At 44.6% G+C, this 11958-nt stretch overlaps 1 protein-coding gene across 1 annotated transcript; it reads left to right on the top strand.

Moving 5' to 3' along the window:
• Positions 1-5908: 5908 nt before the first annotated feature.
• On the top strand, positions 5909-6306 carry DFL_005555 (uncharacterized protein; the record flags this gene model as incomplete). The annotated part of the gene is made up of 3 exons (XM_067634830.1): positions 5909-5940; positions 6029-6175; positions 6249-6306. The coding sequence occupies 3 exons, from the start codon at positions 5909-5911 to the stop codon at positions 6304-6306; spliced, it is 237 nt and encodes a 78-aa protein (XP_067489321.1).
• Between the last annotated feature and the right edge of the window lie 5652 nt (positions 6307-11958).

Raw genomic sequence — 11958 nt, forward strand, 5'->3', positions numbered from 1 at the left:
TGATCGGCGTATAACATTCAAGTTTAACATTCGAAAGACGATGGCATATTAGGGAAAATAAAATTAAAAAATTAAAAAAATAATCGTGTGAGGTCATAGATTTCAAGCCTCTAGAATGGGAGGAAAACTATACTATAGATGAAGTGTTATGCGTGGAGAGACAGCTTATACACGAGAGTCTCGGAAGGGTGCAACTGGCAGACTGACTAGTGTGAGAAGCGCTGGGGACTAAGCAATTATCCCCCCCTGCTGACACAACTGGCAAGGCTGTCCAGATTCTAAAGACTCAAACATCCACGCCAAATTCGAATATAAGTTGTATATATTGCTGGTTTTCCCCCTCACCAATTTAACAAGTATGATAAGCAATTAAGGGTCGGAAAGAAAGCATATTAATAATCGATTTAGGACATTAACGTTGCCCACGTACGTTGGTCGTTGTTAACAAGCAGAAGAAAATTCTTTTAGCAGGCTATAGCGCTACCGATCTAAAGAGAAAAAGAAAGGTTTCGACGAAACTATAGGCGATTTTTTCCCTTTAATTTTTCGTTTTTCGAGATATATTGTCGATATGTGATCGGTTGATAAGATTCGAAACTTTAGAGTTACATATGCCGCCTATATTGATGCGGGGAAAACTCTCCTGGAATGCCTGGGTATTGGCCATTACATATAGCAGGGGCATATCGACACATTGGTTTTTTTTAATAGCATTAACCTGACTTACCTGATTCGCCTTTGCTTTGATTTCTTTTCTTTTTTTTTTTTTTCCTTCTACTTGCGGATTTTACAAGGGCTCATAGACGGAGCCTCATATTTCGTCGATGTCGGCAGGATGTTTGCATATGTTGCAGACTAGGGCTAAGCGATAGATGCCTGCATTGTGGTCACATTCACCAAAACAAAATTACCCAAACGTGTTTTAAGGGTATTGAGTATGGCACAAACTGCTGCAGTTTGCTAATCTAATTTCCTTTTGAATTGGACTTAATTATTTGTTTGTTTTTTGGGGGGTCTCGTTATTTGATATTGCTGTGTTAGAAGTATCCAACGATGTATAGACAATTCCGGCTAGGTGTTAAGGATTGATGATGACGCCGCTTTTACGGTTGCCGGACAGCAGAAAAACAAAAATTTTTTATGCAGGAATGTAAGTACCATTATCTGGCCCCTGTCTCTTTGAAAGTGCTAGTGAGGGATGTGGGAGAGCTTTGACGGAAAATTAGTTATTTCTTGCCTGAAAGTATAGGTTTTGCATTTGCCCAACGGCGGGGCGACCATTAAATCTGCCTTCTCATAACTTTGATGGTGCAGCAACGAATATTTTCCTTCCGAATGCTTCTTTAAGTACTTATGAGAATGGAAACAATATATAATACCCAAATTTAAAAGGTTGGGAAGCGTTTTAGAAAGCGATTACCTCGGACGCACCAACTGGTGGTGTATTCTTTCAACTAGACATACTAAGTCGAATGGGTATAGTAAGACGGACGACCAAGCCAGGCGACCATTGGAGATTCGAGACCGAGCTTCGGGTACCGTGTTCATCTAGAAGTTTCACCAGCTGCTAGAGAATCGGCACTAACTCGCCGGATCGAGTGTTAGGCAGTTTCGAAAACGAATGCGGCCAATATCCGACTATTGTGGTGGATAATTAGGTACCCACTACTAAGCCAACAGTATCATTACAGCATTTATGGAGATTTGGGCTTGTCAAGAATTCCCAATGACGAAGCCGCTTCGGGTGCTATCAGTAATATTGTCGGGGGCAATCGTAAACTTCAGTAAACGTTTCGTTTAACTACGTAGTTACTAGATCAAATTTAAGGCATTCAACAGGCCTGAGAGCCATCTTTGTAAGCGTCTTCCCCTTTCCTGAGAGAAATCCGTTTGATCTTCCAGCCAGTAATATGTAATTCAGGTGGCTGTCTGCTAAACTGGTTGTCAAGTATTCCCCCGTTGGGCTGCGTCTAAAGCGCGAGACCAGCGGGGCCCAACCGTTCAGCTGTTAGTTCCAAATCCAAGTGCCTCTCATATGTTGAGTACTTGTATATGTGAGTCTCAGCATACTCCCCCCCATGTCTCTTTCCTGGGACCCGGTCAAAAGTCATCCCATTTCTTCTCTTTTTCACCTTTCTAGATACACAAGTATTTCAGACCAGCTCAAAGCCCTTGTTTATTCTGTAGCATCCACGAACGTAGCCTTTGCCCTGGGAAAGAATATATATTTCTATCAGATCCTATTGATTCGGCTTTCCTGTAAATACGAACTGCGAAAACCCTCGAGCAAGAGTCGACATCCCCCGAAACAATACGCGTACCTCGTAATTCTCCCACAAGAGCTTTCGGTATGATTTGGCGTCAGTCTAACCAGGCGCTAGAATTATTTTCTTTATTTTCTTCAGCGGATGGGAGCTGATTTCGTGCACCGACGAACCTTCTATGTCCTCCTGGACTCCCATTGACCGAATTAATCAAGACTTGGCTTCGAACTTCATGGGCCGTCACTTCACGCTATTACATCGGTGTAGGAAGAGTCGTCACAAAAGCCTAGACAACTTCGAGGTCATTCTAAACATCCATAAGACTTTTCTTTTCTCATTACTCGCCCGCGTGTATCCACGGATTCGGCCTCAGCGTCGACACGGTCGCTTCGATTAGGTTGTATTCAACAAGGACGGCCACGTTCCTCAGCTTTCATGTAAGTTTCCCACTACTTCAATAAACTGTGAAAAGGTTCTAAAGATATCAATGTTTTCCAAAACCAAAATTTAGAGCAGTTTCAAACCCATTTAAAATGTCTTTCGTTCGCGACTCCACGGTGACAATAATCGCCCTGTGATACCAACAAAATGTGTTGACCAAAGTCGGTTGTTGCACACAGCCAATAGTCAGTACAACGAAACGTTCGAAGCCAGAAGCTAATCATAGTCGCGACGCGAAACTAGCCCCAGCTGGTGCTGAATCGACATGAGATCGCGTAGGAGCAAATATATATACGGCTTATCTATTAGACGATACATGCGTAACGAGGATTAACCCATACCACAGGATATATTACGCAGGACTGCCATCGAATGAACAAACCATGTCTTGCGCTAATGCACGTATACAACAATGGCATTATGGCGAGATAGTTCGTCAAATGTTAACGTACGTCGATCCAAGTAACTGTACTTGAGAAGTACATGCATGTACAAGAGTTCCGGGCTGTCTCGAGCAGGTCGACTATCTCATATAATGACTTCGTTCCTCATTCGCCAGAGTATGAAAATCTTGCGGGTTGCCCTTTCATTAATCGTTATCGCAAAGCGCCCTTTCATTAATCGTTATCACAAAGCGGAGGTCTTGGTCAGTAGAGAGATTCCCAATCGGCCAATTATCGGGCCGTTCCGTTGCGATTGATTGACGCCATCCAGTTTGACTAGACCAACGCCAACCTAACCCCGAAGCCCGAGCTCGGTGAGCCACCCCAAACATGACGCTTTACAGACGGTGCGCGATTCCAGCCTCGCTTTTCAAGTAATTTCATAGAGTTTCGTAGCTAGCTAACGTGTGTGGTTGGAAAGATAGGCTGTCTGCATTCAAGAAACTTTACTTCGACGAACATCCGCATTTCCAAAAAAATGGCCATGGAATGTCAGGATGCCCATGACGCCCATGGGCGACAGGCTGCTCGGGGCATCTGAGGGTAGGAATTCCGAGGCCCTGGCTCTGCGCAGCTGTGGGAAGGTTTCCCGGGGTTTGGCGAGAACCCTGCTGCAGTTGGTGTGCTCTTAGGACTTGATTGGGTTAAAGGTCTCAACGCAATGTGGTATTTCTTTGGGAGTCTCAAATCAGTTCAATTTTGGGACATGAGAGGAACCAGATCTCTATGGCCTCGAAGTTTAGCTTGAATATTAGTTTCCTTAGGTATAACCCGCTGCCTTTGGGACAGACAATTTGCGACCCCGCTCGACTCGATCTCGCATCGAGGACTTGAACGACTTTTGAGGGTCTGAAAGGCATGAATCAATGCAATGCTCCCTGCAAAAGGAGTTTTCCGATGTCCATCTCGCAACGCAGTTTGCAAGTCGTTTTCAGAGATGATTCCGAGGAATTGGCACGATGAAGATAAGTCAAGGCAGCCAGTTTATTGGGACCAGGAGTCGATCTTCCCCACAGGTTTCGAACGCCTAGTGTATCAGAAGCTATAGTAGAGGTATATTTGGCTTCTTGTTAGTAGTATTCCGATAACCAAAAGCAAGAAGAAGAATACGCACGGTTGTATGTGCGAGTGGCTTGCATGATAAACTGCTATTGGAAAAAAGTTGTACCCGACTATTCGGAACAGGAGGTGATTCGTCAACAACGCTGGCAAAGTCTCCACAGATTTTGGGAAGAGATCCGAAATGGCGGGTCGCAGGTGCTAGTGTCGAGATATTCAAATAATACTTAACGAATCAAGAAAGAGAATTCCTCAAATTACGGACGTTATTACTCTCGCGTGATAGAAAGCTAGCAACTTTTTGCCCCAAGTGAGACTGTCACATTGACTGGGGTCTGGTTAACTTGCATTACTTAGCAACGTTTCTGACTCTCTGACCGCCTCGTTCCATGACAGATGTCAAGTTAACTTTTTTTTACGTTCGCGAGCTTAAGGGCGGCTCCTAGTTTGATGGTGGAAGGGAAGACAACCGGAATAAGATCCGCGATGAGAAAATGATAACTACAAAAAAGCAACTATGCCTATAAGCTAGTAAAACCATGGGGCTTTCGCCGCCAGGCTTGGATTCTAAGTAGGATTGTTACCAATGGCTTCTCCATTATAGGATCGACTGAGAGATGTCCAAAACTTTCCTTCGCCCTGCCACGATATGCGTAAATAAGTGCCTAAGTCTTGGCCCTGGCAAAAGCAAAATCACAAGCTGGTTAACGGGATGTATTATGAGAAGAATTGTGATTCCGATTCGCTGACCATGATCGAAAAAAGTGGTGCTTTCGCAGTATGTTATGGTAGTTTCCCTCAACTTTTTTGATAAGAAACGGTTGTGGATCAACGAGAAACGTCGTACCAGTTACTTGATACCGGCCACATCGGCGGTATGAATGTGGTCATCTCATACTAGCTGTTGTCAACTCAACGGCATTCATAAGGTCGAAGGCGGTCATTCGCCGAAGAATACACCGCTAATTCCACATATTTCCATCGAGTTCTAGATAATGTGTTACTCATGCTAATTAAACCACTTTCCCATTGAGACCCACAGATGCGCGGGCCGTGATAAAGATTAAAAGATCGCAGGAATGAGCTAGGACCCCTTGCTCTAGGTGGCGGGCTGGTCGGGTTCGGCTCGATCCCTTAAGTTTTACCTAGTTGACTCTAGGCCTTAATGAAGCAGTGATGGGACGGGATAACGTGGACATCCCGCGCAAAAACTTGTCTGAATTCCTGAACTAACCGGATCAAATATGACTTAAACCTCCTTAGCATGATCCTTGGTTGTGTTATTGGGAGAGAAATATCGATCTGGAATTTGCATCACTGTGGCTCTGCGTGAATATCGTGCAGCATGTTGAGATACATACCAAAGCAGAGTACTTCCATCCTCAGGAGCTTGGAAGCCTCTGGCTTTGTTGACAAGAAATATAAGAAGGCAGCAAAACCTCAGTATCAAGAGCTAGGGTCCCAAATAACTAGATCCATAAGTAGTTTATCTTTCTTGCACATCTTTCAAAATTTATAGTATACTATTGAGCACGCTTAGTATCTTTTTTTTACCTAGTCTCCATACTCGCCGGCTTAATTCAAACGTTCCCTACCATTTTATTATACACACCACAATGCCATCCCCGGATAAGAACAGCGAGTCTGAGAATGACATCGCTCAGAGGCAACAGCCCGAGGTAGCCAACCCTCCCGTTGATAATGGGAGAGCTGTCGACCCGGAGAACCCTAAGGTGCGCCTCAACCTCCCTGAAACCAAGCGGGAGCTCCATTGGTACTTTCCACAAAGGCTCTTAAGACAGCTAACATGGTGAGATATAGATGCAAGATGATAACAACCGTTTGGGACCCGGAAAATCCACCCGACGCAAAATTCCAGCCCAGAACCAGAAGGAGGAGACCTCAAGTGGCGCATCCGATGCAGAGGGCGAACACGCCCATAATCCTCACGCGGGCTAGATTCTATCGGTAAGCATCAACCTAGCGTAACCAACGTCTTTTTAAACTTCCCGGTTATTTAGAAATGCTAATTACAGGACAGGCGCAGGATTTTGTTAGGAGGATCTGCGTTCATGGCTGAGAACAAAAGTCCAACCTAAAGAGTTACGCGTGGACATCTGGGGGTAATGACAGCATTTGATTGGGGCTTCATAGTTTTTGCACTGACTCTGAGAACTTATACATCCCCTGCCTAGACTTCCCAGAGGCATCGTCCATGAATTTAGACAAGATACCCTCCAATCTCCACCACGAGCTATCTTGAAAACAAAAATTTAAAAAAAAAATATCGGGCTTGCATTTCATGTGTTTCTAATTTTACTGCATTTTTACTGCTTCTTGGCCAATGCCTCATTATACTATTGTTTTTGGTATACCCACTCCTTTAAAGTCCGGTATAATAAAGCCATGCTCTCACAGCTCATAATTCACGTATCACATCTGTCACTAAGATATTAGTTTGTAGCTCTGCTATCATACATATTTGCCAAACATGCCTATTATTGTTCGTTCATGGTCAGCAGGTGTATAGGCCTATAGACAACTCAAAGTGATCTCCTTCGCACATTTCGTGCAATCGGGAATTGGCTGAAGACAATTACCATCACGTTTCAATATCCTTGATTGTATAATTCTTGTTTTCCAAATAAAAAGAAAAACAAACAAGTTACCTATGCCGCTGTCAGATCTACGCAGGGATCGTGCGTTCGAATTAGCCATGTACTTACTTGGCTAACAACCTTGCTATCCAAATACAAAAAAAATCCACAAGGGAAAATTTTGGGCGGATCACAACTGCAACCCAGAATTGCAGTGCATGGTGAACTGGGAAAAAAGATGTTTTCAACAATGTGCTGGTCCATAAGACCAAAAAAAACTACCCTCGTGACACCCCTCAAGGATTGAACTTTCCGATCTTTTGGGTGAGGCCATACTCTACAAACGAAGGAAACGGGCGGGTTCACTAGCCTCGATTCTAGGCTGAAAATCGAATCAGGTTCACAGACTTCTTCATAGGCTACGAACCCCAGCTAGTCTCAGGTCGCGCAGGCTGTTGTTTTCCTCAAAAGCCTGGATGGGGTACAAGGCGGGGCAGGTGAATTCTTCGGGTAGAATCAATATCTGGCTCGAGTTCTGTCTCTAGCCACGTACCCATGTATTTTCCTGCAGCTGCAAGAAGTAATATCCTGTTCAACGGAAAGAAGATGCCGGGTCTTCGCCTTGAGCTTCCTGGGATCCGATGTTGTCAATCGAATCGGGGCTGAAAGTACACACAAGAAATCGAAAGCTGCACACATGATATTACTCGATGCACGGTCCATGGTCGGAAATTTATCATTAACTAAGCTATTTTCTTCAGAGTGTTCGAGGTTCGAGGTTCGAACATCCCCAACCACCTGCTGGGATATATGCATATCGGTTCGATACCGTTGCTTTTTCGGCGAAAGAGCCTCGATTATATGAATGATATGTAATATCTAAACCTTTGCGGGTTACCTGGGAATTGGGCTATAGCGCTAGTTGGTGGTTACTTAATCAAGAAATTTTTGGGTTTCCCAAACCATCTGCCTTTAGACCGAGGAGAAGCAAATGTCGTTAGCGTAGTGGTTGTTCCCTTGATTGCTTGGCTTCCCCGGAATTCGAAGCGACACTGAATCTGGAAAGATCTCCGATTGTGGTCTGTGGGAAGACATGCCTAAGCTAACCCCAAATTACCCGCAATACGCTCGAGCCTTCAGACAATCAGTCCCGGGGTCAATTGATTGCAGTCCCACGCCAGAAATGTGCTAGATTTCAACTCCTTGGGGCTAGGTTTTGCCCTGCTGCCGATGCTACCGAGCCTTGCAAAGAGCTAACAACTAGGATTATAGTTGACTATTCGTGTTGAGTTTGGTCAGCAGGGAGTTCAGGTTCAACTGAATGCTGCAGAGGGGTCGAAAACTGCATGTATTTACCAAATATTCGCCTAAAGTGGTTATTTTAGACCTCAAATGAGGTTAACTTATGGAAACTTTGTGGCAATATGGGGGTCATATCACATTTTAGCTTCATTATTTCAGCTCGTTTACCCTCTTCATGAAAGCTTTATGTATATCGGATATGGTTACAGGGAGGCCATAGCGCAGAGGCATTAGATCTGTATGGTGTATACATGGTCACGGAATCTAGAAAGCTCGATTTCATGTCTCATACTTGCTTGTATAAGTCTACAAGCGCAAAACTCGAAACTAGTCTTCTCGCTATCCTATCGCAAAGCACACTAGCTAGTATCCGAGCAGTGGCTCGGCTTAATGTATCAACCCCCACGCCCCGCACCTTCTTAATTAAACTGTAACTTGCCATGAAATACCTATATTGGATTTAAAAAGTTGATCGTAAGCAATATTTGTCTTAACTTCCTAGTCACGGAGTCCTTTCTATAGATTAGCCCGTCAAAAAGGTCAGGGGTGATGAACTTGTCTTCGAGTCGGGCCACAGTATCACAGTAGCGATAGCTATCTCTCGAGATCTCACGAGCCCCATCCGCGGAAAGAGTCTCCACGTGGCTAAATAAATCATTGAAATTATACCCTTAGAGGTACGGGACTACCCTTAGAGGTAATTTCTGAACCTCGATAATTAACCATGACAAAAGTCTCAGCGCTCGGGCTCCGACTTACCAAAGCCAAGATCTCCAACGTTGGCCCAGACAGCCAGACAGGAGACAGCGAACAACTCATAAACACTCTTATGCAATATCAGGGCGTTTCTAAGTATTTTGTTGAACGAACCGGAAAGCTTCTATCTGATCTCAAAGATGGGACTTCACACCCTCGTACCCCACGTCGGTATATGCCGGACTTGATGCTGCGCAACTTACAAAACAAACATTTCCTTATTTACTAAGGAGTACTCGTGCCACCTAGTGCAAAAGGTAGCCTCGACGATTCCTAAAAGAAATTTTAGAGACCGTCGGCCTCGAGTTGAGCTCATCGTAAATTACTTTATGTAGCTTAGTCTATTGGTCCTGCTTAAGATCGGCCTGAAAAATTAATTCACATTGATCGCAGTAGCTAGCTGATGTAGCTACCCACAGCCCGGAATCCGACCCGACGATGCATGGTTACTTCTAGAGTTCTATTAACCTGCCGCAAATCTTATAATATATGAGGGATATCTTGTTCAAACTTCGGTTTAAGACAAATGTGGGTATCAATTGGCCCTTGCATATACCATCAAACGAAGTCAGCCCCCCGATGCTCAGAACAACCGTTGAGCTAGAGAACTAGTCTAGGCCCTCGCTAGCGAACAAGTTCTCTGAATAGAATCCATCCCGGATGGGTTTAGGTAGAATCGGAGATATCAGCGGGAATCGTTGGAGCCTCTTTCCCTCTATCAACAGAAGAAACTAGCTGCAGGCAGAAACACCAAACTAGCTGCCTAGGCAGAATACAGGTAGCTGGGGTGAGAGTGACGTGGTACAATGCATATTCAATCATCTGCCGCCAGTAGGATTGCGATAACACTTGCCGACCTATTAGAAAATCTTAAACCCGATATTCTTGACTTTGTTGTCCACGGGTCACTGCTGCATGCTATAGGTAATAGAAGTGTTGTTGAATGTTGGAGGTTCACCGGGATAGGTTTCCGGATTACAATTCCTCCTAGCAGAGCGGCACAGAGGGTGGGAAAGATGTGTGATAGGGTGGTATATTGAAGCTGTATGCATGGAGAGTGCGCAATGTACCAAGACCAGGACAGGGATTTGAATGTTGCCCGGCTCCGTGGTACTACGCAACGTACGATATATTATTACCGACAGGCCTACAGGAAGGTCTAGTCCTCAATTGCTCAACATAGCGAAGGGGTCTAGAGACAGGATGAAATTCTAGAACACTACGCTATGCGGGCAAGCCCGAATTGCTGGTAGAGAGATATTTTACTACATTAAATCGAAGTGTGGGACCGCGGAGGCACAGCTACAGCTGTATGCACCGGAATGTTCCAAGCCGTTATTCACTGCCTCCTGTCTTCAATGCAGCGACAGCACTGCCCTATCAAACCGAATTCCCAGCTTCTTGCTTTAATAGGCTGGCCTAGTAATCTGCACAAAATTTTGACTCTTTCGATTAATTGACTTGATATTAATCACTTACAACTTTACGCCCAGTGTGAGAGTTGTTCCTTAAACCAAGGCATTCCTTTGAAGTCCTTGGTGATCCAGAAACTCGGAATGTGCATATGTAACACAACTGGCCACGGACGGCTTTGGCTAATTCAAAAAACGCTCAGGAGCTCAGAATGAACTCCATGCCCCGAATGGGTGGGTAATTGATTGCAACGTTAGGTGACCACGAGCCCAGGCGGGGCGTGGGCTAAACACGCAGTTATTGCCAGAGCTGCAGGTGGGAGCATGCTGTCAAGTCACATTATTAGCTAGCCATGTCGACTTGCTTGTGTCGCCTTCGTGAGCCTCCGTCTTTTAGTCGGGATAAGTATACGTCTTGGCCTTAACAGTTTGATTTGGGGGTGTTTGGATAGAAAGCCTGAGGAAATCCGAGGGCTCTGGCCAAGCGAGAACCTAACTACAATAAACCCTATTGAATAGAACTATGGAGGACTTGACCCTAACTTTAAACATGCGTGCATATTCGTGATTGGCAGACCACGTTTCGACCCTCAGCTTTGTTGCATTGTTAGTATTTTGTGTTGCAATTGCAATGAAACCACATTCTACATAATCTAAATATACAGTCAGGACGCTGAAGTCGAGATCTAGACTGCATGTTGAAGGAGCTCGAGGCGTAGAACACCAAGTCAAATTCTGAAACTATATCTCCTTGAATTATGACCTTGATATTGGCAAACATTTGAATATCACGTGGGTTCGAATTGAAAGCAAAGTATTTACTAAGTTCTTGGGCCTGAGAGGAGCAATCTCCGGCATTCTTAAAGCTTGAAACTTAAGAAATTTAATTGCCGCGGGTTACTATCATATATATTCGCTTGCAGATCATATATGCTGCAGTAATGGTCGTGGATCTTGGAAACCTTGCATGCACTCCGCTGTATTTCGTGCCGTTAATGTCTAGGTTATTCCTGCTGTAAAGCTTGCGAAGATATACCGTGAAAAGACCTGTGAATACGTATTAATTATCGAATCCTAAAATATTAAAATGTGACCGCAAAGCCCGGGCAGATAACTAGCGAAATAGCTTGGTTCGAATTAAGTCTAGGCCGGTGGATAAATATGTATTCTCAGGTCCCACAGGGCTCGCCTGCGGGTAGCGGAAGTACACCTGGACATGGCATAAGGAACAAATGACACGGGCAGGAACGGATCTACAAACATGACAACCAGGCATGTTTCAGGATCTTGCTTTATGTTCGGCGTATACTCAAAGATTCAAAGCTAGGCACAAGGTGACAGCTCTGTGCGGGTGCCATCGTATCGATCTGGACGCCATGGCGCCACAATCTAAAGTAATTTTCAATATCAGTCCTAACAGACCGACCGCAAGGAACGCAACGGGATTGGTTGGAAAACGCCTTTTTCTTCTGTCAAACCCCTTAAGTATTGCATATCACAGGATTCGAAAGCCTGAAGATATGGCGTGAAACCACCTGAGAGCTTTGAGAGAGTCCTTCGCTTTGTGCTTCCACAACATGCACGGAAAATATTCTATCATGTATCATCTGGTCCTGTACGTACAATTATCCCAACCTCCACGAATCAAACAGCCCAGCCCAGCTACTCGCAAACATTAAAGATA

This window comes from Arthrobotrys flagrans (assembly GCF_004000055.1).
Source record: "Arthrobotrys flagrans strain CBS H-5679 chromosome Unknown unitig_9, whole genome shotgun sequence".
In the NCBI taxonomy this organism is placed as follows: Eukaryota; Fungi; Ascomycota; class Orbiliomycetes; order Orbiliales; family Orbiliaceae; genus Arthrobotrys; species Arthrobotrys flagrans.